At 51.9% G+C, this 26,874-nt stretch overlaps 1 protein-coding gene across 3 annotated transcripts; it reads left to right on the forward strand.

Annotated features, from left to right (window-relative positions):
- Positions 1–10,234: 10,234 nt before the first annotated feature.
- Positions 10,235–26,480, forward strand: LOC127043611 (interleukin-36 receptor antagonist protein-like). 3 transcript variants are annotated; one of them, XM_050937594.1, is made up of 8 exons: positions 10,235–10,396; positions 10,920–11,000; positions 15,570–15,624; positions 16,806–16,854; positions 17,722–17,875; positions 21,375–21,500; positions 21,850–21,974; positions 23,879–26,480. In XM_050937594.1, exons 5-8 carry the CDS (start codon positions 17,773–17,775, stop codon positions 24,092–24,094), a joined length of 570 nt encoding a protein of 189 aa, XP_050793551.1. In that variant the 5' UTR covers positions 10,235–10,396; positions 10,920–11,000; positions 15,570–15,624; positions 16,806–16,854; positions 17,722–17,772; the 3' UTR covers positions 24,095–26,480. The 3 variants fall into 3 exon arrangements, with proteins under 3 accessions (XP_050793551.1, XP_050793552.1, XP_050793553.1); XM_050937595.1 differs by lacking the exons at positions 10,235–10,396; positions 10,920–11,000 and adding an exon at positions 15,251–15,263; XM_050937596.1 differs by lacking the exons at positions 10,235–10,396; positions 10,920–11,000; positions 15,570–15,624 and adding an exon at positions 15,644–15,728.
- The last annotated feature ends 394 nt before the right edge of the window (positions 26,481–26,874 follow it).

Here is a 26,874-nt window from a genome sequence, read left to right on the forward strand (position 1 = left end):
GATGACAAAAGCAAATGTATTTGTATGTACCAAGTCACTGAACATTTGTGTGATTGAATGTTTCCCAAATGTTGAAACTGCCTTATGGCTGCATTTGTCATTAATGATCACTAGCTGTGGTGGAGAACGTTCCTGCTCTCTTCTAACAAGTGCAAAAATTTCCTCGATCCACCATGTCTCAAGTGCATTTTGGTGCTTTGTCCCTCTTGAGCACTGGGAATGAAATCATCAGGTCTTTGAATTATGATGACATCATTCATGACTTTGCCACAGCTAAAGCTAGTGGGGGGAAATGGTTTGTTTGAAGATCTGAGTGTCATGAGAGTAGAATAAACTTGTTAATTTTACATAAAGAAATATGTAAATATGTATGTAGATACAAGTTTGATGACTTCATAATTTTTTTTGCAATATGTAATTCATACTTAGGCCCTTCCCTCCCATTAGCCTTAGGCCCCTCATAACCCTAATCTGGCCCTGTTCATGAGGCAGGCTGGGGTCTCTTCCTACCTTCACACAGCCAGGCACAGACTGGCCCTTTGGGGCCACAGCTGCCAGAAATCCTTGCTGATCTCTACTAGAGGCTGGGAGGTTTGCTGCGGGCTAATGCTGACAGCTGTGGCTGAGAATAGCAAGGGAACAACATGTGATGAACTTCTTGGGGAGCCTGGCTCCCACAGCCTCTGTGTCGCAGGCTTGTTCCCAAGAACGGGTCAGTTTGGATTCTTCCTGCTCCACAGCCTGGTCGTAAATCGCCTGCCATGTCCCTTGCAAAGAGAATGTAATCTACTAACAACGAGTGTAATTAAACTGATGCACCTGTGACCGTAGATCACTCCAGCCCTCTCTTTGCCATGGAAATCTCTGCTGAGAAACAGGGACCCTGATCCAAGCTGCCCTCCCTCCCCCTGAACGCTGTGAGCATTCAAAATCCCAAATCCAAATGACCTTGATTTATAATGGGCCAAAGGAAATATCCAGGTGCAAATAAGAGGGGGCTGGAAACCCAGCAATGCCTGTAGCAGCATGACCACCTCTCTGGCTGCTGAGAAGGCTGAGGGTGGGTGGATGGATGGGTGAAGCAGGAGCCACCCCAAGGAGCATCCTTTATTTGCCATCTTTCCTGCTGTGGAAAACCCGGAATTGCCCTAAAGTGACACACACCCGGTGAGGAAGAGACTGAAAATCCCCTCTGGGAGGGAAGTGAGACTGCGATGGAAGTGCCTTCGCTTGCGCAATCTTGCCAAAGAGCAATATGGGCATTTCTCTGCCACTGGGGAATTCACGCTGTGGCAGGAGAACGGGCAGGGAACTACCCATCCACACACCACATCCTTCTGCCCAGCATCGCTTTAGAACTGTCAGCCATAGCATCCGCGGGGGAACTCAGTGCAGTGCCATTGAAGTTACTGGGCCTAGGGAAGCAGGATAGCCTAATGGTAGGGTGCACACCTAGGACTTAGGAGACCTGGGTTCCAATACCAGCTCTACCCTGTGTGACCTTTGGCAAATCTTTCAGCCAGTGAAATCCCAGACTCCAGGTGGGAGTAGGCAAGTAATGCAGCCTCTGTATTCTGAGGTTCCCCCACCTATCCCAGTTCTTAGTGATTTCACTGGGCGAGGAGAACCTCACTGCTGCATTTCATCCCAACACTGTCCCCACACCAGGTCCTAGCTTATTGGCGATTTCAGCTCTAGTGATCACCAAACAGCTACAAGAGGCCTCAGCTGAGTTTGACCAGCTCTGAATACAGATCTGCTGCCCATTAGTCAGACAATAAGAAAAACATTTCATTACCATCAATTCGTCCAAGACTTAAGTGAACTCTAACCCAAAACAGCCAGAACTGATCACTTTGGCAAAGCAAATCTGACTGCTTATCAGCTTGGCAAAGTAGGTGTGTCTATGCAAATGAGACCTGCTCCTGTGGTCTCTTCCCCCAGTTCGTTAATAGCTGGCAGGAGAGTGCTCATTCAGACCCTGGCTTACATCTGGGATAATAGCACTGCCCTGCCTTGCAGAGGTGTGATGAGTCGCTCAGATACTATGGTGATGATAGATAAGTATCTTACATTATGTCTATACTGCAATCATGAGGTGTAATTGCTGCTTGAGTAGACAAACCAGAGCTAGCTTTAATCTAGATCAGGGGTAGGCAACCTATGGCACGGGTGCCGAAGGCGGCATGCGAACTGATTTTCAGTGGCACTCACGCTTCCCGGGTCCTGGCCACCGGTCTGGGGGGGGCTCTGCATTTTAATTTAATTTTAAATGAAGCTTCTTAAACATTTTAAAAACCTTATTTACTTTACATACAACAATAGTTTAGTTCTATATTATAGACTTAGAGAAAGAGACCTTCTAAAAACGTTAAAATGTATTACCGGCACACAGAACCTTAAATCAGAGTGAATAAATGAAGACTTGGCACAGCACTTCTGAAAGGTTGCCAACCCCTGATCTAGATTCATAGATTCCAAGGCCAGAAGGAACCATTGTGATCGGCTGATCTGAGCTCTTGTATCACACTGGCCAGAGACCTTCCTCAAAATAATTCCTAGAGCAGATCTTTTAGAAAACCATCCAAGCTTGATTTAAAAATGGTCCATGATGGAGAATCCACAATGGCCCTTGGATTCAATGGTCCATTGTCCCAATGGCTAATTACCCTCCCTGCTAAAAATTAGTGCCTTATTTCTAGTCTGAATTTGTCTAGCTTCAACTTCCAGCTGTTGTGTCATGTTAGACCTTTCTCTGCTAGGTTGAAGAGCCCATTACTGATGCTATAACCGTGTCTCCATTAGGGCTTTTGCCGGCACAGCTATGTCAGAGGAAACTCCCCCAACCCCCCGCCCCCAGGCCAACACAGATCTAGCAGCAAAACTTTTCAGCATAGAGACCAGGCTTCATTGTGAAATTACACAGGCTCTGTATCATAGACTCTTAGACAACATGGCAGAGAGAAGGGTTTGCCGGTCAGGGAGTGCAGCATTGGATGCAGGGTCTATGTGAAGAACAAGGACCTGGCAGAGTGTGATGGGGAGCAGGTCCCCAACTGGAAAAGGGTCTGACCCAACACTCAGGGGTTAGAACAGCCAATATAACTGGGTCACTTGGAACCGTCCAACATAGCTTGACCTGCAGTGCGGACATGGCTCTGCTGGGCTCCTTTGCTATTGCTAACTAGGACAGGACACTTACACCATCGGTTTCCTCTTGTGAGTCACAGAGAAAGTTGGATACGTCTCCTGAACTCAGAGTGACCGTGGCCGCTGGGTTCCCATGCGTCACGGCTTTAGGCCCAGCTTGGGGTTCCAGAACAGACACTTTCTGCAAATAAAAAAATATCCCAGCCTCCTACTTCCTGACCTGCATGCGAGCTGCAAACCAGCAACCCATTATAGCCTGCGAGCACTTTCCTGTTCTTCTGCAACTGAAGTCACAGTGTGACCACAGCTACAACTTCCCCTCTTTTCCCCTGCAAAACTCCCCATCAGAACCCTGGGAAGGAACCTATGCCCGGATACTGCCCGGATCGCCACTTTGTATAGGCAGAGAGAAAATCAAATAGCTCCTTTTCCTCTGCTGAGATAAAGGTGCTCTCACCCCTTTGTTGAGAAGGATGGGGGTCTCGACACAGTAAGGTTCCCATGTGCTTCCACCCTCCCCCCTAAGGCCCCTTCTAAACTGGGTTTTTTTTTTGACCCCAGTGCAGCAACACTGATGCAATCCACCAGTGCAGATGTGCTGGCCCAGTCAGATGCACCAGCACAAGCCTCATTTTACACTGGTTCAGTGTGTCTATATGTGACATCCTGGCACCCTCATATTTACTATTGAGATAGGATTATGATATGTTTAGTACAATGCAGGCCTTGTGAGGTATTAGTCTAAAATTCTTGATCTGTTGCACATTACTATCCTGTTGGATTGTATGTGCTGTCATTGTATCTGAAATTATGAATAGTGACTGTCTGTCAGTATTTCAAATGTGTTTGCTCCTGGGGTGACACCCACAAGCTAGTTTACATCCAGTTTAGGCAGCACATTGTGAATGGTCTATTCAAAGTTGATGGCCCATCAGATAACACAATGGGCCTTAGTGGGAGCTCATCCCCACCACCTGGGCCTTCCTGTGAATGCTTGAGCTAGTATATGGATCATGGCTGCCATGACTCATCAAAGCATGCAAGGACATGTGACTAGATCATGTGATAGTGGACTCCATCTTCTGCCTGTACTTTTCCACAGCTGGGCTGGGAACTCTCCTTGGAATAATGATGTTCCCTCCCCATGAAAGAAACTCTAAAAGGGGGAAGTGACATTGTCACTTGGGCTCACTCCCCTCCCCCTTGGAAACATGGCTAGAGGACAAAGACTTTGATTGGGGAGGGGGGTCCCAGGATGGAAAGGAGGAACCCCAGCCTGTGTGTGGAAGATTGGTGAACTGTTCGTACCATCAGGGTGAGACACTGCTTAATTTAAATCCTCTCTAGTTAATAGAACTCAAATTGTGAATTTGCTTTATTTTTTAGGTAATCAACTTTGATCTGTTTTATACTTATTACTTATAATCACTTAAAATCTTTCTGTATTTAATAAATCTGCTGTATATTTTACCTAAAAGCAGTGTGGTTTGAGTGAAGTGCATGAAAAAAATCTTAGCTCAGTTAACAAAAACCTGTGCATGTCCTCTCCACTTAGAGGGAGGGGCAGAATGAGTTATAAACTTATGAACTGATCAGGCTTTTGACCAGGGCAGGATGGTACAATTCTGGGGTCCTAGACTGGGGAGCTGTGGGGAATTGGCTGGAGCCTCCCTAGTGTTGGTGCATGAGTGGCTGGCAAAAACATTCATGTAACGCAGCTAGGTGTGTCCTTGCCTATGAATGTCTGTGTTAAGTACAGTTTCTGGAGAGGTTTGCAGCATGTCACGTTATCACAGTGTGAGAGGGAGCTCAGGCTGGTGAGACAGAGGGCTCAGTGATACCCTAGTTCCAGATTGTACCCTGGGGAAGTACGTCACACTATATCAGGGGGTCCTCAACCCAGACCAGCCCCAAGTTCCTTCAGAATGTTCCCTGGCTCTTGCCACAATGCACCTGTGTTCTGCAGCTGGAGGGAAAGAGTGAGGTGCATCAGATGAGTGGGTCTGAGATCTCGGGACTTGGAGAAGGTGAGCTCAGTCCTGCTCCTGTTGAGGTCAATAGCAAAATTCCCATTGAGGTACAGGGGGAGCAGGACTGGCCCTGCTAGGTTAACAGGTGTTGGCTGAGTCATGTCTCAGAAACGGCCCGTGTTAGATCAGTGGGGCTTGCTGTGAAGGAAAGCTAGGATGAATAGCAAGAGGTCGATTTGGCTCCAACAGGAGCTCTTTGATTACCTGAAAATAAAAAAGTATCCCTACAGAAAAGTGAAAGTGAAAACCGGGACAAATTGCTAAGGAGGAGTGCAAAAGACCAGTACAAGCATGTAGGGATGAAATCAGAAAGGCTAAGGCACCTGGCCAGGGACATGAAAGGCAATAAGAAGAGGTTCTTTAAATACATTAGGAGCAAAAGAAAGACACGGGAAGTGTAGGTTCACTACTTAGCAGGAAAGGTGAGCTAATAACAGATGACATCAAAAAGGCAGAGATGTTTAATGCCTTCTTTGCTCCAGTCTTCACTAGAAAGGTTGATTGTGACCAGATATTTAACACAATTAATGTTAACAAGGGGGAAGAAACACAAGCCCAAACAGGGAAAGAGAAGGTTCAAGTCTATTTAGATAAGTTAGATATATTCAGTTCAGGAGGGCCTGATGAAATGCTCTGTAACTGTTTAAAGAACTAGCTGCAACAATCTCTGAACCATTAGCAGTTACCTTTGAGAACTCATGGAGGATGAGCGAGGTCCCAGAGTACTGGAGAAGGGCAAACATAGCACCTATCTTTAAAAATGTGGGCAAATGAGGACTCAAGGAATTATAGACCAGTCAATCTAACTTCAATACCTGGAAAGGTACAGGAAAAAAATTATTAAGTAATCAGTTCGTAAGCACCTAGAGGATAACAGGCTTATAAGGAATAGCCAACATCAATTAGTCAAGAACAAACCATGCCAAATCAACTTAATCTCCTTCTTTGACAGGGTTACTGGCCTAGTGGATGGGGAGGGTGAGCTACAGATGTGATTAACAGCTTGATTTTTGTAAGGCTTTTGACACAGTTCCATTTGATTCTCATAAGCAAACTAGGGACATGTGGTCTAGGTGAAATTACTACAAGGGGGATGCAAAGTTGGTTGAAAGATCCTACTTAAAGAGTAATTATCAATGGTTTACTATTAAATTGGGGGGATGCATCTAGTGGGGCCCCACAGGGGTCAATCCCAGTCTGATACTAGTCAACATTTTCATTAATGGAGTGGGAAGTAGGCTTATAAAATTTGCAGATGGCACCAAGCTGGGACGGATTGCAAGCACTTTGGAAGACAGGATTAGAATTCAAAATGACCTTGACAAATTGGAGAATTGGTCTGAAATCAATGAGATGAAATTGAATAAAGACTGCATGTAGGAAGGAAAAAAATCAAATGCACAACTACAAAATGGGGAATAACTGGCTAGACAGTAGTACTACTGCAAAGGATCTGGGGGTCATAGCGGATCATAAATTGAATATGAGCCAACACTGTGATGCAGTTGTAAAAAAGACTAATGCCATTCTGGGGTGTATGAACAGGAGCATTGTATGTAAGACACTGGAGGTAACTGTCCTACTCTACTTGGCGCTGGTGAGGTCTCAGCTGGATTCTGTGTCCAGTTCTGGGCACCACACTTTAGCAAAGATGGGGACAAACTGGAGAGCGTAGCGATGAGAGCAACAGAAATGGTCAACGTTTAGAAAACCTGACCTGTAAGGAAGGGTTAAAAAACTGGGCACATTTAGTCTTGAGAAAAGCAGACTGAGGGGAGACCTGATAACAGTCTTCAATCATGTTAAGGGCTGTTAGAAGGAGGACTGTGATCAACTGTTCTCCACGTCCACTGAAGGCAGAACAAGAAGCAATGGGCTTAATCTGCAGTAAGGGAGATTTAGGTTAGATAGCAGGAAAAACTTTCTGTCTCTAAAGGTAGTTAAGCTCTGGACTAGACTCCCAGAGGAGGTTGTGGAATCCCCGTCATTGGAGGTTTTTAAGAACAGGTTGGATAAACCCCTGTCAGGGCTAGTCTTGGTTTACTTTCTCCTGCCTGAGTGCAGGGGACTGGACTAGATGTTCTGTCGAGGGCCCTTCCAGCCTAGCATTTCTGTGATTTATACCAGCACACTTGAAACTGACTAGTGAGGGGATTCAGTAAATAAAAAAGGGAAAGCCAATGAGGCAACACTTGGAAGGGGAAGTAGATTGAGCATGCACCTCCGGCACAGAGCTATTGGTCTGCACACTCAGCAGCTCCTGCCGGCCAGCTGGGAGATGGCTTAGTGAGGGGCAGAGGTGCTGGAACTAGGAGTGCAGCACCACCCCCTGGCCTGAAGTGGTTTCCACTATATCCAGAGTTTACAGTTTGGCTCAATGGCTCTCAGCACCCCCACTATGCACATTGTTCCAGCACCCCCGGTGAGGGACGATGCTGAATTGGTGTCAGTAACACTAAATGCTTCTTAATTTGCACAGGCATAACTCTACCTCTTATTGATTACCTGGAGTGCTGGACTGACCAGCAGCCCCTGTCCTGGACCAGAACCCCATTGTGCCAGCTCTGTACAAACCCAGGACAAAACCACAGCCCCTGCCCTGAAGAGCTGACAACCTCATCTGAGATCAGCCCTCATTTGCGCTGCGTTTGCCTCAATGAGGCTTGTGTCACTCACCTGCAGCTGGCGATGAATCTGATCCGGCGACCCCCATCTAGCAGCCAAAGCCCTAATAAGCAGAGTGAAGCTAGACAAATTCAGACTGGGAACACGGTGCAGATCTTTAAAAGTGAGAGCAATTCCACATTGGAAAAATATACCCCGGGCTGGGGTGGAGGGTACATCATGGATCATTTAAAACTCAAGCTGGGATGTTTTTCTAACAGATTGGCTCAAGGTCAAGCAGGAAGTAATGCAGGGCAGTTCTCTGGCCTGTTCTGTGCAGGAGATCAGACTAAATGACCACTGTGGTCCCTTCTGGCTTTAGACTTTATGGCTCAGCTCTGCAGAGGATCTGGGCTCACAGATCTGTTGTCATTCCCCTCTAGCAGGTGGGCCTACTGTCAGGGATCCTGAACTCCACCCCATATGGTGCACACACCGATGAGCGCGCTGGCCTGGGTGCGGGCAGAGACCTGCCCTGACAAGGTTACAGTCTGCGTTCGGGCAGAAGAATGCTAGAGGTGAGGATAACAAATCGGCAAAGCACTGGAACTGGTGAGGCCGGGCAGACGGCTGCAGTACTGAGATTATGCAAGGCAGGGGCACTGGAATGGGGGGGGGGCAGGGGCTTTAAGGGTAAGTGATGGCAGGGAGGAGCTTGCGGAGAGGTGTCAGTCGCAGTCGGGGCCTCAGAGGAACGGGTGGAGCGGGAGTGGGAAGAGGTGGAGCGAGGGCAGGGCCTCAGGGAAGAGGCAGGGCAGGGCTTTGGGGCAGAGCATGGGCATGGCCCTGGGGAGAGAGGTGGGGTGTGGGCAGGGCCTCGGGGGGAGGATGGAGCGGGGTGGGGTCACGGTCCAGAGGCCTCTGGCCCTCCCACTTCTAGGGAGCTTCTGGCATGGCCTAATCTCGCTCCCATTAGAAGCTTCCCATTCCCTTAAAGGCAGGGAGATTGGGCCCGTTAGGGCCTGCTGCTGATCAGTGCTCCGAACAGTAACTCCCTCGGTGCAGGGGAACCAGCTGCAGTTCCTGGCTAGGAGCAGGAGGGGACTGGGCACTCTGGCAGGGCTGTACAGTCCAGTGTCCCCTCAGTGTCATGGGAACTGCTCCGCTGGGATGCTGGGGGGTGTCCTTGTCCTTTGGACACTGGTGGGGGGTGAGGGTCCAGTGACGGAGATTGTGTTGGACAGAAATAATGCTAGACTTGTCCTGCCCTTGAGGAGAAGAGACCCGGCTGTGGGGAAGGATGTGTAGGGTCATGTTAGCACACGAGGGGAAGTCGTTCTGACTTGCTCACACTTCTCTATGCAGAAGTTGCTCAGGTAGTAATGGAGGAAATTCAGGGCAATTGTCGTTAGTCAGGGAGCAGGGCCTGGGGCAACACCAGGGCCCCTGGCTTCTTGTAACCTCTTTTGCAATCTCTGGGCTGAGCCTTGTTTGATTCACCTTGTGTGATCTCATTTCCTCTCTTTCACACTCATTAGCCCAGCCCTGCACGCCAGAGGGAGGTGCCTGGGACAGTGCCAGAGGAAAGACATGGCTCTCACGCACAAACTGCACAGGGCTGTGGATGTATGTTGGATTCCCTACGCCATACGCCTCAGTCAGAAGCAGCTGGTAACGACAGTGTCTGAGCTACTGCCTTCAGATCTGGATTCCAAACATTCTCAGAGCCTGGAGTGTTTGGCTTCTGTGTTGGTCCTAGCTCTGATAAACTCACAGACTTTACAGTCAGAAGGGTCCATCCTGATCATCTAGTCTCACCTCCTGCACATGGCAGGCCACAGAACCGCACCCACCCCCTCCTGTAACAGACCCAGAACCTCTGGCTGAATGACTGATGTCCTCAGATCATGGTTTAAAGACCCCAAGTTACAGAGACTCCACCATTTACACTAGTTTAAACTTGCAAGTGACTCAGACCCCAAGCTGCAGAGGGAGGCGAAACCCCCCAAGGGTCTCTGCCAATCTGACCTTGGGGAAAATTCCTTCCTGATTCCAAATCTGGCGATCAGTTCGACCCTGAGCATGTGAGCAGGACTCACCAGCCAGACACCTGGGAAAGAATTCTCTGTAGTAATTCAGAGCCCTCCCCAGCCAGTGTCCCATCTCCGGCCGGTTGAGATATTTGCTGCACAACATGGATCCATTAGTGCTAAAAACAAAGCAGGTGGGGGACTAACCCGCCAACACCACTTGCCTTTCCTGAGCAACTTCCAGAAGAACATTTAGGATGAACGGTTACAACTAGCTGTAGGTCTGCAAGAGGAACTGCCACAAGCTGAACCAGTGCAGGCAAACTGTCAGATCCAGCGGGTGTTGCGTAATTGAGCGAGAGATTCAGCTGCACTGGCAGTTAAAGAGAGGCTTTGTGCTGAAAAGTGACAGTCGGAAGAGGATCATGGGCTCCATGTTTATTGTGACTCCAGGTCAAAGCTCCCTCCAAACCCACTCTGGGATCTGAGAGCTAAGCTGGGTTCTTCCCGGCCCTTGCATCAACCCCCAGAAAGATTCCCACGGCAGGAACGACTGTTGTCGATGTGCGAACCAGGCTGCAGGTTAGCCCCCTCATCCAGGGCAGGGTTGGTTCTTGTGGAGCTAATGGGAGTAGATGAAAATCTTTTAGCTCTGTAAATGCTGCAGGTGAGCATGGGACAGCTGGGGAACAGATCCACAGAGCAGGAAAGGGCCAGTTAACAGAGCAAACATCTGTCATTCACCCAGCACCAAAGATCACCTTTTCCCAGACTTGTTATGGGGTGTTCAGGAGGGGTTAAAAAAGCACAGCCAGGGTGGCACAGGTCAGAGCAGAACCAGACAGGCCTATATGAATCCTGGGTCCACCTAGAACTAAAGACCCACCCCTGCAACTGACCCCTCAGCAAGACCCAGAAAACAACAGGTTTCAGGGGACAAAAACTGATGGTGGCGGAGGTCCAAGGGAGGGCGCCAAAGGAGGATGCTGAGCAGAGAACCTGGACAGTTCTCAGCTGTCTGCAAAGGATCCCCATGCGTCACAGAACCAGGCAGGAAACAGTAAGCAGAAGTATGAGTGATGGGCCAACTCTATCCATTCCCCAGCTGCGTCCCAGGAGCAGAACCGAAGGGACTGAGGGGAGCTGGACTGGAGCCTGCCTTGCTGTGCTGCATCCTTCGGTAGAGGTGAGTGATGTTCCCAGGTGTGCGAGGGGGGAGAGGGCAGAAGGGGACTATTTACACCCATCAATAAACCAAGCAAAAAGGACAAAGAAACAAATTGGAGAGGCAGGCATGTAGAGGTGACGGTGCTGCCTGGGAATCTCCACACACTGCCAGAGCCAACTGGGCCCATTCCCCGCTGCCTAAGGCCACAGGGGGTCTCTCGGCGTGGCTGAGTCACAAGGACAAGGAAATGTATACAGGCTTTTTGCAATGGACTAGAGCAGGCAGGAGTAGATGCAGTACAGGGTGGCAAACACTAGAGGGAGTTTTGGGGTGACCTGTGACATTAAAAAAATGGGGCTTTGGTTCCTTTGCAGTAGGTGAAGACCTGAGAGGTGTTTGTTTTGCAGGTGTTTTGTGTTTGATTCTCCACTGCAAAGTTCAGAGGCAGATGACAAAGTTCAGGCCTCACCCTGTCCAGGATGACTCTCAGGATGAGTAGGAAATTCGTCAAATCCTGACTGCTAAGGAAGCGAAGCACGCTCAGGCAGGCCCAGTGTTTACAACTCTTGAGCAAGCAGGTTGAGTTAGTGGGCTGGTCTCCCCTTCAAGCCATGCGTTGTTCCTGTTGCGTAGACTCTGCTCCGTCCTGCCTTCCACAATGACGAGGAAGATGACAAACGCATGGGAGGGGCCAGCTGCTCGGAGATGCTATTGGGAACAGGGTTGCCAGGTGTCTGGTTTTTTACTGGAACACCCAGTCAAAAAAGGACCGTGGCAGCTCCGGTCGGCACCATCAACTGGGCTGTTAAAAGTCCGGTCGGCGGCACAGCAGGGGCTTTCAAGTAAGGCAGGCTCTCTGACTGCCCTAGCTTCGCACAGCTCCTGGAAGTGGCTGCCAGGTCCTTGCGGCCCTTAGGCTCATAGGCAGCCAGAGATGCTCCATGTGCTGCCCCTGCCCCCTAGTATCAGCTCTACAGCTCCCATTGCCCAGAAACCACAACCAATGGGAGCTGCAGGGGCGATGCCTGCGGGCAGCACACAGAGCCTCCCTGGCCGCCCATACGCCTAGGGGCTGCACTGCAGGGACCTGGTGGCCGCTTCCTGGGTAAGCGCTACTGGGACCCTGCATCCTGAACCCCCTCCCGCACCCCAATCCCATGCTCCAGTCCAGAGTCCCCTCTTGTACCCAAACTCCTGGAGCCTGCAGCCTCCCCAACACCCCAAGCCTGAGCCCCCTTCTTCACCCCAAACCTCTCATCCCTGGTGTAATGATGCTGGTTCTGGCAGGACCTGACTGAGAGTGCCAATTCAGGACAAATTGCTTAAAGCAGGGCTGGGGCCAAGGCTGGGTTTTTTCCACTTCTAAGGCAAACCAAACCAGCCAGACAAAAAGGACTTTGGTTTCGCCCCACTGGCTAACCACGAATCACACAAGCAATTCCCTTAGACACTCCAGTTTCCCAGTATCACCACCAATACCCCAGTAAAAGAAAAAAGGGCTCTTGTGATCCCAAAGGACCAAGCCCCAGACCCAGATCAATATACAACGCAGATCTTACCCACAAATCATGCTGTTGCCAATCCTTTAGAATCTAAAATCTAAACATTTATTCATAAAAGAAAGAAATATAGACGAGAGCTAGAATTGGTTAAATGGAATCAATGACATACTGTAATGGCCAAGTTCTTGGTTCAGGCTTGTGGCAGTGATGGAATAAACTGCAGGTTCAAATCAAGTCTCTGGAACATCCACAGCTGGGATGGGTCATTCAGTCCTTTGTTCAGAGCTTCAGTTTGTAGCAAGGTTCCTCCAGAGGTAAGAAGCAGGATTGAAGACAAGATGGAGATGAGGCATCAGCCTTTTATAGTCTTTTCCAAGTGTAAGAACCTCTTTGTTCTTACTGTGGAAAATTACAGCAAAATGGAGTCTGGAGTCACATGGGCCAGTCCCTGCATATTTTGCTGAGTCTCAAGGCGTATTTGCCTTCTCTCAGTGTGCCAGTTGTATAGCTGATGGTCCTTAATGGGCCATCAAGCAGGCTAGGCAGAGCTGACATCAACTTGTGTGGGAAGTCTCCCAGAAGCACAGCATAATTTTGAAATACAGATAGTCTACAGCCAATACTTATGACTTTAAATACAAAAATGATACATGCATCCAGACAGCATAATCATAACCAGCAACCCATAACCTTGTCTTAGACACCTTATTTGACCTCCTTTGTACCAGATTTGGTGCCACTACAGGACCTTGGTTGCAACAATGATCTATACGGTCCCACTTCATGTCAATAATGTCACATCTGGCCCCACCACAGAATCCACACACACCCTGTACCTCAACCACCTGCCCCAGCCCTGAGCCCCCTCCTGCATCCCAAGCCCCTTATCCCCAGCCCCACCACAGAGCCTGCAACTCCAGCTGGAGCCTTCATCCCCAGCCTGGTAAAAGTGAGTGAGGGTGGGGGAGAGCAAATGATAGAGGGAGAGGGGAATGGAATGAGTGGGGACGGGGCCCGGACCCCAAAGCAGCCTGGGCGTTCCAGTGTGTAAAGGGAAGGATGGGGTGTCTGCACACTTGCATGCTGCAGCTCTTTGCTCCAGGAGGCTTAATCCACACTGCCACAGACGAGCTTGGGGGGCAGCTGGGGAAGGGTCCCAGTGATAGCTGTGACTGCACAGATCCATTGGATGTGCCCCTCTCAGAGAGCAAGCATGACGGGTAGGGCAGAGTGGGGGTGGGGCTTCTACAGCCACGAAGGGGGGTTCTTTCCCTTCCCCGTATGAAGGACCACACAAAGCTTGTGATGGGCCAATATTTATATAGGATGATGTGGGTCACTAGAGGCCAATTAGCCTGATGTCCATCCCAAGCTGATCCAGAATCAAACGAACAAAGAGTTACTAGACGACAAGATAATATGCACCAGTCAGCATGAAAAGCAGGTCTTGTCAATTAAATCTGATTTTTTTTCCTAATGAGATTACACGTTGGGCTCACAAATGTAGCTGTGTTAACAAAACAAGCTTCTGGCAGGCATTTGATTTAGTACCACAAGACGTTCTGATTACAAAATTAGCCTTGAACCAAATCAGTAAGTCCCTATTAAATACCAGCTCGCTGACCGATCTCAAGCGTAACCCTCCATGGGGAATTGTCATTGCCTCGGGACCTGGCCTAGCCTCGTATCTTTGCTGAGGCCATCCCAGGCTCCTCTCCTCTGTGGATCGGGCACAGAGGGGCCCTGGAACACGCGCTCACCAGTGGGTTACACACCTGCACTAGAGACTCCCCATGGCATCTCCTAGTCCAGAGGTCGGCAACCTTACAGAAGTGGTGTGCCGAGTCTTCATTTATTCACTCTAAGTTAAGGTTTCATGTGCCAGTAATACATTTTAACATTTTTAGAAGGTCTCTTTCTATAAGTCTATACATACAATAGTTTAGTTATATATGAAAGTAAATAAGGTTTTTAAAATGTTTAAGAAGCTTCATTTAAAATTAAATTAAAATGCAGAGCCCCCGGACTGGTGGTCAGGATTCGGGCAGTGTGAGTGCCACTGAAAATCAGCTCGCGTGCCACCTTTGGCACACGTGCCATAGGTTGCCTACCCCTATCCTAGTTCAAGCTCACCAAGTGGTCACGTGATTGCAGCTTTGCTGCTGCTGGGACCACTACAGGTGTCCTGGGCCTGCCAAGCTCAGCAAGCAATAGGGAACTGGGTCAGGGGGAACAATTAGTAAAAACCAAAGGAGACAAGCGCCCTCTGGACGTGATGCTGCGATTGTAGTGTTCTTCTCCGGGCCAGTGGGCATTGGATGGGGTCCTCAGTGCAGTTACTCTGGATCTACACTGGAGTAATGGAGCAGAGTTGGGCCCTCTTCCTGAGCACGTGAGCTGCACATTGTCCATGTCCTCATGGGCACTTGGTGCACCTCAGCATGCTCAGACCTAGCGCTCCCACCAGTGGGCTACAATGAGTTATCTGTGGCTGATTAGCTACAATGGGACAGCTGCTACGCGAAGCCAGCCTGGTTGGGGGATCTGCAGAGTGAATCTCCTGAATGAGTTGGTATCTGGCTCTTTTCAGCTACTCTGCCAGTTGGTTCCAGAAGGATCTTTTAGCCATGCTGGAATTCCTAATGCATGGGTTATTTGCATGTTGTAATCTCTCCCGTGAGAACAACCCCTCCCAGTATAAATAGCTGGGTGATCGCTACAGAGAGCCCAGCCTGAGCCTGCCTGTGACAGAAGGAGCTTCAAACTAGATGCCCAACAGGTATTGCTGTTGACAGAGCTGCTGCTGGGAATATTCCTCTCCTCCACTGCTAGACCCTGGGCCTTCAGCAACACCCAAGATGGTTTTAGTCCTTCCTCTAGCTTTGCTTGTTATTGTGCTTGTCCTCTGGATGCTTTTCTATTATTTTGTGGTAGCACCTAGGAGCACTAGTCCCAGCCCAGTCTCCTGCTGTGCTAGGTGCTGTACAGACAGCCTGAAGAGCTGATAATCTAACTATAAGCCAAGAGCAGGTGGATACAGACAGATGGGGGAGCACAAAGAAACAATTCTCTCTTTCCTTTTCAGAATCAGCCCTGCCAAGAGATCTCACAAAACTAACGGATCTGAGGACAGTCTCCAGGTAAATCTGTTCCCATTTGTAAAGGTGTGGGACTCACCCTTGCAGCACCTCCTACTGGTCATCTCAGGGAATTAGTCCTTTTCCAGCCTGGGTGCCCTCTGGAGGTGGGTGTCTCACTTGTAGCTGGCCCCGTGTCCCTCCTAGACCCTGGTGCCCCTTTACCCTGGGGCTGCCCCTGCTCCCTGGCAATACCTCACCAGTCTCTATGGGTCTCCCCTCTCTGGGAAACCCTCAACCCTCTAATCTCCACCTTGCCTCAGTCTGGGCTACTGCCAGTCATCACGCAGCCCCCACTCCCTGGGGCAGGCTGCAGTGTAAAAGCCACTTATCATAGGCAAGGGGAGGGATGGTCAGACCTGCTGCCTTCCAGTACCTCTATGGGCCTTGGACAAGGCCCTGCAGCCTGGGGAGTTGCCAGCCTGGAGCTCCCCTAGCTCTCCCCAGCCCTGCTTTACTCCCAGTACCCTTTCTGCAGGCAGGCCCTGCTCTCTCCCAGCCTGGAGAAAGACTACTTCTGGGCTGCTGGCTCACAGCCTTTTTATACAGGCCAGCTGTGGCCTGATTGGGGCATGGCCCAGCTGCAGCCGCTTCCCCAATCAGCCCAGCTTAGCAGCTCTCAGCCACAGCGTTCTCCCAGGGCTGACTTTAACCCTTTTTCCACGGGAATCGGGGAGTCGCCCCACTGCACCATTGTATAGACAACACTTTTAGGAGACACCATGGCTCTGGCAAGAAATGCTGCATCCTTCGAGGCATTTTGCAATATTAACACAGCAGATGTGGATATAAACTCTGTTGCGGCTGTACCTCTGGGGCGGGCTGGAGTGTGTTACTACACCACGATTGCATACATCACATCTTGAGAAAGAGACATTGCAAGGTAGAGAAACTAGCTATGGGAGACGGAGGGTTGAAGAAATGAAGGGATTTCTGAGTACTAAATTCTAGAACTGATCAGATCTCACCCCACCCCAATCATGGGAGAGTAGCCAAACTAGAAGAGGTGGGGGCAGTGGGCCTGGAGGCGGGCTGGGACGGCACCAGAATGTCTGCGCTCACGATCTCAGACAGTAATTTCCTACCAAGGTGTAAACTGGGAGTGATGCAGACGCAGCTCCCATGTCTGAGACCCTTGGCTCCCTAAGGGAGAGAAATCTCACGGCTCCTTGTTCTTTTCCCAGTGACCCTGAGGGCTCCGTCTCCGCAGCAGGATCGGCCTCCACACACACGGTACAGATCTGCACTCGTGTCACCCTGCCCCGTGTATAAATGGCTGAGAGTCCTGGCTGAGCCCGGGGCAGGGGCAGCCAGATACGCAGATTTGCTGGGCCATAGCGGATCCCAAAGGGGCACAGCCTTCTGGTGGGGACCCAGCCTGGCCTCCTGGACCCGCTCTGGGGCCCGCTCTGCAGGGGCTGTTCCCTGGCTCTAGCCCCAGGGGCCTGTCCGGGGCAGAGCAGCGAGGGGTGGGACTGCCAGTGGCCCACTGGGTTAAGGGGGGGTCAGTTACCTGGCTGGAGAAACACCCCTTGCCCAGCACATCCTGCCAGCAGCTAACAGGGCACTGTGAGGTCTGGATCCTCCTGCGTAGGGCAGCCTGGGTTGGCCGAGCCCTGTCGGTGCAGCTGGGCTGACAACCTGGCCCCAGCTAGCCAGTCTGGAGCCTTCTCAGAGTGGCAGAGAGGGGTCACTACCCGTAGCCCCCCCCGGCTGCATCCTGGGCCAGGCCCTAGCGGGGAAGCATCCCACCCCCGGCAGCATTGCCAATGGCTGGTCCACGGCCTTCGTCCTGCCGCGGCCATGAGGCGGGCATCCCCTTTGGCAATTCCATGGGGAGCTGCCCTGGAACTGGGCCACGGGAGATGAGATGAGGAATGAGCTGAGATCCAAGTCAATCAGGTTGCTTGGCAGGTGGGGCTCAGTCCCACCCCTGCACACCCCGTGCCATGTGCTGCTGGCTGCCAAGATCTGAAGGGGGCAGTGGGCCAAAGATGAGCCTTGCTCTGCCCCGCCCCCCATCCTGGCTCAGTAGGGCTAGTGGGGCTCCCCTCATGGGACCAGCCTGCCTGAGAGTTGGTGTCCATCTGTTCTTCCCAGCCACCGCCCTCCCACCAGGACACGACAGGCACCGGGCATACGTCCACCACAATGGCATTCCAGCCAGGAGCAGGGTCAGGGGGACGGCTGAGTGAACCCCGTGGGAATCAGGACAAAGACATGAAGGATTTGTTTGACAGATTTGTTACGACAGGTGGGTCTCGGCGCGGGATCCAGATAAAGGAGAATCTCAGGGCCTGAGAGGGCTGCCTGGCAAAACTCCTTTTTGTGCCTTCTCATCAGCCAAATTCCTGCTCAGTCTTGTCCTCGGCCCAGCACCGAGGAGGGGCATGGCAGGGTCAGACAACAGGCCTTGCACCTATAGCTGCTGCTGGAATTAGGGGTGTGTGGTGTATCTATTGGGTTTCCTGGAAGTGGGCGGGTGAAGCCCGCCCACTGCTAAAGGATCCTCCCCCAGCCTAAGGGGAGGAACCACAGGGCCACAGAACCCACTGAGTGCGGGGGACAACTAATAAAAGAACAGGGACAGGAGTGAGGTCAAAGGGTCAGAAGGAGGGAACCTAACGGGACACCGAGCAGAGAACCCCGGACAGCGCCCACTGCTCCTCGAAGGCGTCAAGGGAGCCAGTGGATGCCGCCCAGAGGAACTCCGCCCGGATGCGTGATCGGACCATGGAGCGGAAGCAAGCCCCACAGTCACCGGAGTCTCCATCGGCCAACCTCCCCTCCCTGGTCGCGTGGATGGCATTTTTAGCCAGGGCGAGGAGGAGGTTGACCAGGAGGTCCCGGGACTTCGTGGGGCCACGGATAGGGAGTGCGTACAGAAGGAGGTGAGGGGAAAAGTGTAACCAAAAACGTGAGAGGATGGCTGTGAGGAGCCGAAGTAGGGGCTGCAACCTGGCACACTCTAAGTAAACGTGTGCCAGGGTCTCCCTCACGCCGCAAAAGGGGCAGGTGTCCGGGACAGGGGTAAATCGCGCCAAGTACACGCCCGTGCTCACGGCCCCATGAAGGAGCCGCCAACTGATATCCCCAGTGGGCCTTGGGACCAAGGTGGAGTAGAGGCTGACCCACCGGGGCTCCTCACCCTCCAGAGGTGGCAGGAGGTCCCTCCACTTCGTATCAGGGCGGGACACGAGGGTGAGGAAGTGAAGGGTGTGGAGCACGAGCGCGTAGAGCTGCTTCCGAGGCGCGGTTTGGAAACGGACCGGCTGCAGGTTGTGCAGCCGGCTTGCGGAGAAGGGACGGGGGGGGCCGGTCGGGCCTACGGGGCAGGGGCCCGATGAAAAGGTCCGGAGGGCTTGGGGTAGGGGCTGGGCGGGGCGTGCCCTCCTGCAGGACCCGGTCGAGGTAGGCCCGAGCAGCGGGCGGCAAAGCGGCCTCCACCTCCTGGAGTACGCGCCGGGGAGTGGGGTGTGTGGTGTACCTATTGGGTGTCTGGGAAGTGGGCGGGCGAAGCCCGCCCACTGCTAAAGGATCCCCCCCAGCCTAAGGGGAGGAACCACAGGGCCACAGAACCCACTGAGTTCGGGGGACAACTAATAAAAGAACAGGGACAGGAGTGAGGTCAAAGGGTCAGAAGGAGGGAACCTAACGGGGACACCGAGCAGAGAACCCCGGACAGCGCCCACTGCTCCTCGAAGGCGTCAAGGGAGCCAGTGGACGCCGCCCAGAGGAACTCCGCCCGGATGCGTGATCGGACCATGGAGCGGAAGCAAGCCCCACAGTCACCGGAGTCTCCATCGGCCAACCTCCCCTCCCTGGTCGCGTGGATGGCCTTTTTCGCCAGGGCGAGGAGGAGGTTGACCAGGAGGTCCCGGGACTTCGTGGGGCCACGGATAGGGAGTGCATACAAAAGGAGGTGAGGGGAAAAGTGTAACCAGAAACGTAAGAGGATGGCTGTGAGGAGCCGGTGTAGGGGCTGCAACCTGGCACACTCTAAGTAAACATGCGCCAGGGTCTCCCTCACGCCGCAGAAGGGGCAGGTGTCCGGGACAGGGGTAAACCGCGCCAAGTACACGCCCGTGCTCACGGCCCCATGGAGGAGCCGCCAACTGATATCCCCAGTGGGCCTTGGGACCAGGGTGGAGTAGAGGCTGACCCACCGGGGCTCCTCACCCTCCAGAGGTGGCAGGAGGTCCCGCCACTTCGTATCAGGGCGGGACACGAAGGTGAGGAAGTGAAGGGTGTGGAGCACGAGCGCGTAGAGCTGCTTCCGAGGCGCGGTTTGGAAACGGACCGGCTGCAGGTTGTGCAGCCGGCTTGCGGAGAAGGGACGGGGGGGCCGGTCGGGCCTACGGGGCAGAGGCCCGATGAAAAGGTCCGGAGAGCTTGGGGTGGGGGGTGGGCGGGGCGTGCCCTCCCGCAGGACCCGGTCGAGGTAGGCCCGAGCAGCGGGCGGCAAAGCGGCCTCCACCTCCTGGAGTACGCGCCGGGGAGTGGGGTGTGTGGTGTAGCAGGGTGGACTCCTGCTCCGGGAGAGAAGGGGTTTAAACAGCCCTGACAAGGAGCTGTAGCTGGAGCCAGAAGCCTGGGCTGATGGCGGGAGTGGCTGCAGCTGGGGGCCACGCACCAAACTGAGCCACAAGGCTGTATAAGAAGGCCAGGGGAGCCAGAAGTAAGGAGAGTCTGTCTCTGACAGGGAGAGAGAGACAGGCCTGGCTGCTTGGGGACTCACCCAGGGGACCTAAAGGAAGGCAGGGTTGGGGAAAAAGCCTTAGGAGCTGAGAAGTCCTAGGCCAGCAACTCCCCAGGCTGCAGGGCCTAATTCTAGGCCTGTAAGGTACTGGGCTTGCAGAGGGGTAGCTGGAGAGTGGGTAAAGGCAGCCAGGCCAAAACCCCTTTGCCTATGATGAGTGGCTGATACTGCACTCTGCCCCAGGTGTGGGGCTAGACAAGGACTGGGCAGTAGCCAATACTGAGGCAAAGTGTGGATAGTGGAGTGGAGTTCCCCTGGGAGGGGGGGAGACCCAGTTAAAGGGGCACTGAGGTCCAGGGAGAGGCCCGGGGCCAGCAGAGGATAGGTGGATCACTGGCCTGCAGAGGGTGCTCCGTAGCGGGAATCGAGTTAATTCCCTGAAGCAACCAGCAAGAGGTGCCGCGGGGGTGAGTCCACCCATTTACAGTGGGTTCTGCTGCACCTCCTGGTTTACAGTGTAGTTCAATGGATCTCAGCACCCTGACTATACAAATTGTTCCAGTACCTCTGCTTGCATCCCCAGTTTACACTGAGAACAGAATCTGGCCCCAATACTCTGAATTATGTGCAATCTAAACCATCTCCCATGGGATCTAGAAGCTTGCTTTGTGGTCAGATGTCAGGGGAAAACTCTCAGAAAAAGGGAGATACAATTTCTTAGAGTCCAGTCTGTATCATTGGAGCATGGTCCGGGGACCGGGATGCAGGGGCAGCAGCAAGGCCTAGGCAGTTACCTGCTTCCTTTCAGAAGCTCTCCCTGGGATAGTTTATAGGGGACAAGTTAAGAGGGAAGGAGCTGAATTCAACGTGCACACTGAGGGGTCATGGGGTGCCAGGCAATGCTATGATATTGCAGGGCAATGGAGGGGAGGAGTGCAAAGAGCTATGAAGCTGCCAGGGGGCAGATTCCTTTCCGATGGACATCCTCATCACTGTAGGAGAATTTCTACAGTTAAGGTCCTGCATTAACATTTTGCCTTTCTCCATCATCCAGACAATGGTAGTTCCACTATTTTGACCCTTCCCACGCCGTTCATCTTCACCCTGCGTGATGCCAAGCAGAAGATCGTGCGCTTGCAGAGCAAAAATCTTGTGGCCGAGGCCTCCAACTCGGACCCCGGTGAGCTCCACACCCCCTCTCGTTTCCTACTCCCGCTGGCTGTCCTGCCGCTTCCCCCCCAGCAAGACAGAGAGGGGTTGAGGGCTGCGATGCCCTCTCCGGGGCGGTGCCTGGCAAGGAGGAAATCTGAGTGCGGAGCCTCTTGCTTTCCCCAGCCCAGCAGATTCTGCCAGGGAGCTCGATGCAGAGCAGGAGCCAGGGTGGGGCAGGAGAGGGCCAGGTCTGTGGTTCAAGGGCTGCCGCATGGTTGCTCCTTGGAGGGGTGGATCAATGCTGCCTCTCCCTGCCCCTGTGGCAAAGTGACTCTTGGCAGTCTAGGGACTTGAGTCGTCTTGTGTTCCCCCTGCAGAGAAACTCAGCGTGGTGCCCAACCGCTTCATAGAGGGCAAACAGAATCCCATCATCCTGGGCGTCCAGGAAGGAAAAAGCTGCCTGTCATGCGGAACGTCGGCCGAACCCAAGCTGCAGCTGGAGGTGAGTGTCCTCAGCAGGGGAGCTACCAGCCTTGAGGAGCAGAATTTGCACCTTCCTCTCAGGTGGCTGCTTCTGGCTCCCACCAGGGACAGGATCCTGAAGTAGCCAGAGCTGTGGGCTGCTCCGGTCCAGCCATTGCAGGGCTCCTGGTGGATCAGACAAGTGCTGGGGGCTGAGTGGGGTGGATGTGGTTCCTGGATAAGGCTGTTCACGTAGGAGCTTGGTGAGTGGGACCCATGTGCCCATCGGGGGCAGCAAGAAGCTAAGGGGCAGCAGGCCCTGCCCTGGACCCTGCTCCATCTTGGAGACACAAAGGGGGCAGGAGGAATCAGGGTCCGGCTCCTGCCCCTCAGCTTCCAAGCTCACTTGCCCAGGCCTTGAAACCACAGGCTGGCACTGGCTGTTTTTACTTTCAGCAGGATTTGTCCTTGCCACTGGCAGGAGCGGAGCTGATGGAGGAATCTTCTCTCCCCACCATGGAACTGGTCCAATATGGACGGAATGGTGGTCAATAAAATGCATTGGAGCTCTGAACTGGTGCCTCATTTGCCATGTTTGTGGTCCCATGCGATGCACAGTTCATGGGCATCCATATGGACAGAGTTACAGAGTGATCTGACCTTTAATTTTGATCTGACCCTGCCAGGGTGAAGGGAATGAAGACCAGAGTCATGTGATGGGATGTATACGCAGGGCCGGTGCAAGGATGTTTCGCGTCCTTGGCGAAATTTCCAACTTGCGCCCTTCCCCCCACGGCAGCTCCCCACTCCCCCACCCTGAGGCACCCCCCGCACCTCAGCTCACTCCTGCTCCACCTCCACCCTGAGCACGCTATCACCGCTTCACTTATCCCACCTACCAGGCTTGCAGTGCTCATCAGCTTAGGCACTGCAAGCCTGGGAGGCAGCAGAAGTGAAGCAGCCACAGTGTGCTCGGGGAGGAGGCAGGGCAGGGGTGAGCTGGGGCAGGGAGTTCCCCTGCATGTCACCCCCACTTACTTGCTGCAGGCGGCCCTCCCTGCGCCCCTCTGCCCCAACTCCCTCTGCCTAAATGCCGGCAGCGACCGGGGTGGCCGAAGATCCGGATGCCGCGGTCACTGTCAAAGAAAATGCAGCCCCCCAAATCCTAGCTTCCTAGGCAACCACCTAGGTCGCCTAATAGGTTGCATTGGCCCTGTGTACAAGGCCTCCTGGGGGATATGAGGGCAATCAGAGGAGACTGCAGGGAGAGCAGACCTGGGGATGGATGCTCACTCCAGTCCTAGGAAAGAGCCAGCAAGGAGACCTAGGAAGAGCTGGGAGAGAGACCTGCTAGGAAGAACAGCTCAGCAGGGAGAGGACTCAGGGCCTGGACCCGAGGCAGTGAGCCCCCTAGGAAGGTTGGGGGAAGATCTGTGTGTTTAGAACTTTGTGCTAGTAAACCAGACTCCCAAAGGGGAGAGTTAGTGAGAAAACACTGGCAGTGTGAAGTTCAGTTAACTGGGGAGGAAAGGGAAACCGAGGCAGCAAATAGGCCCAAAGCCAGAGGCGGGTAAGCCCCTCCTACAAGTGGGCTTATGTTCCCATAAATGTTTGGGGAAGGGATAGACAACCATCCATTGTCACCTGCCAACAGGGATATTTGCGATTTTAGTCCCCTGTTTATAAAACTACATTCAGCCAATCAGTGAACAGGATCAGTAGCGTGTGACTTTGATGACCAGTCGCAGATAGCGAGCCATGCACAAATAACCAGTAGGCTGATCATTGTTATCCTAGCTGGTCCTGAGACTGGTTAGGAATAACAGACACTTGCAGAACTCTTAATGAGTCAGCAGAACTAAGGGCTAAACGCCCAGGGAATGTTGTTCCCAGGAAATAATCCAGCTTCCTGCGACGGCATCTTCCTTTCTCTTCCCTGCTCAGGATAAGAATATCATGGAATTATTTAAAAACAAGGAGCAAGCTGCTCGCTTCACTTTCCACAACATTCCTGAAGGCAGCATCCACCGCTTCGAGTCGGCCGCCTACCCGGGCTGGTTTCTCTCCACCTCCCAGAAGAGCAGCGAGCCCATCCGCATCACCAACCGCATAGGCGAGACAGAGATCACTGAGTTCTATTTTAAAAGGATTCTGACCTAATAGCCGCCTGCGATGGGAAGACACTTGGGGTATGCAGTGGAAGACGAAGGCCTCAGAGGTTCCCCCCTTCACCCCAAATGATATTGCTTGCTTCTTTTTAGTCCTTGAAATTAAAGTATTATCCGCTCTCCTTTTTCTGGGAGATTCTCTGGTGACTCCAGAACTCGTGGCATCATGACATCACCGGCACCAAGGAAGCAAATCCTGAGCAGTTGAGAGGGGATGGGATATTTAGCCAGGCTGGTTTTTATGGTCTTGGTTTTTATTAACCTCCAGTTAACACAAACACTCAACACATAGTTGGGAGCAAAGCATTTGCTGTTAAAGATCCAGCAAAAGGTCACAGCCAGGCCCTGCTACAAACTCAGAGCAGAGGAGGGCAGGATGAGCCCCTGCTCTCAGAATCTCTGTGCCAGCATCACTAGGTACCCATCCCAAAAGGAGCTCCAGCCCCTGCATCAGGGTCAACCGTCAAGGGTCCTGTGACCCAGTCACATGGGTTCACGTAGGATTGGGCATTGCACTAACAAATATGGTCCTATGCAGCATGTAGCCCCAAGGAAATGCTGTGGTAGCATTAGCGGTGCTCTTAGACCCAGGTCAGGAAAGCGGCTGTGGGCAATATAGCACTTAAACACATGCTTCAAATTAGTGTGGCTCATGTTCTTTCCTGACTCAGGGCCATGGTGCAGGTTCTGATCTCCTTAGAGAGCTCCCAAATCCCATTAGCCACCTTATAGTGCTTGGATGCTATGAGTACGGATCTATTTCTGCAGGAACTTTACTCCTGAGTGCACTGCTGCCTATGCTGGACATGCTCATTGCAGTCAGCGGAACGCCTTGCAGTAGGAAGCAGCAGAGGCAAGGTTAAGGTGTTAGCTGGACTGAATCCTTAGATATCTCTCACCGGATTTATGCTCCCTCACATAGATTCCAAGGCCAGAAGAGACCATTGTGAGATCTTCTGTGTCACACAAGCCAGAGAGCTGCCCACAATAATCCCTAGAGCACAATTGTTAGAAAAAACATCCCATCTGGATTTAAAAATTGCTGGTGATGGAGAATCCACCATGATCTTGGGTAAATTGTTCCCATGGTTAATTACTCTTACCATTAAAAAGGTACATATGATTTCCAGTCTGAATTTATCTAGCTTCAACTTCCAGCCATTGGCTCTTGTTAGACCTTCCTCTGCTAGACTGAGGAGTCCATTCTTAAATATCTGATCCCCCTGTAGATACTTATAGACTTGATCAGCCACCTCTTCACTTTGTTAAACTAAGTAGATGGAGCTCTTTGAGTCTCTCACTATAATGCAGGTTTTCCAATCCTTTAATCATTCCTGTGGCTCTTCTCTGAACTCTCTCCCATTTAGCAACATCCTTCTTGAATTGTGGGCACCAGAACTGGACACAGGATTCCAGCTGTGGTCACACTAGTGCCAAATATAGAAGGAAAATAACCTCTGTGCTCCTACTCGAGATTCCCCTGTTCGTGTATCTCAGGATCACATTAGCTCTTGTAGCAACAGCATTGCACTGGGAGCTTATGTTCAGCTGATGATCCACCGCACCCCCCCAATCTTTTTCAGCGTCCCTGCTTCCTAGGGTAGAGTCTCCCATCATGTAAAACATGGCCTGCCTTCTTTGTTCCCAGATGTATCCATTTACATTTAGCTGTATTAAAACACATATTGTTTAGTTGCACCCAGTTTACCAAGCAATCCAGATCTCTCTGTATCAGTGACCTGTCCTCTTCGTTATATACCACTCTCTCAATTTTTGTGTCACCTGCAAACTTTCGGTGATGCTTCTATGTTTTCTTCCAAGTCATTGCTAAAACTGTTAAACTGTTTCTTAATCTTCCCTTTGGTGTTTTATTAAGTGTGAACCCACCATACTTTGGATTAGACTATGCTCTGCTATATGAACTCAATGGGAAGTGCAAATTAGCCACGTCACCATGTGCTGTGAATGAGTGAAATATGCCAATAAATACCCCTGTAGATATTCAGATGAAAATGTTTTGCTACATTTATCAGAAACATAGCTGGCCATGCCAAACATTATCTCCTGAATTATTAAATTACCACCTGGATAATTTAGTGCCACTTTCATTAAGATCAATGGGGCTTTTGCGTCTAGATCTCTATAAAATGCTTTGAAATATAGTCCAAGCTCTGGGCCGCTGGCTAGATGGGGAGTTGTGTGGTTGGATTGTACACGTTGGTGGCTTTGCTTACGGCTCCTTCAGAAATACTGTAATCACGTCTCAATATCTGTGTGGCTTTTTTCTAACCAAACTTCCACTTAACGGCTATTCGCTCACTGCAGCTCAGATACATTGGGATAAGCGACTTCCTTTTCTGGTTTTTCCCCTTGGTTAAATGCAGCTTTGAAATTCTGTACGTGGGGAGCAAGCAAGAGGAAATAAATGTTTTGTGACTCAAAATTGCCACTGTGGTCGCTTTTTGTTGACCCACTTTAGGGAAGCTGTAGAGAGAGATGGGGCCATCTACCTTGCACGCTTCTTTCAGCTCCAGCGGCACTGGCATAAACTGCGGTGAGCGCTGCTCCAGAGCCAGTCATGGCTAAGAGCAGTTTAGCCTGTCTATTCTAAAGGTTTCAACAGTTGGAGCTTCTCCTGGGGCGGGCCACTGATGGCTGAAATTGGGGCCCAGCCCCAGGACAGATGAGGCCAGTGTGTAGCTGCTCACGGAGGCTAAACTGGCATAGTTCACACCCTGTTCCAGCCACTTTGTCTGGGAGATTGGATGGTTC

Source organism: Gopherus flavomarginatus, chromosome 2 (genome assembly GCF_025201925.1).
Source record: "Gopherus flavomarginatus isolate rGopFla2 chromosome 2, rGopFla2.mat.asm, whole genome shotgun sequence".
Taxonomy (NCBI): domain Eukaryota; kingdom Metazoa; phylum Chordata; order Testudines; family Testudinidae; genus Gopherus; species Gopherus flavomarginatus.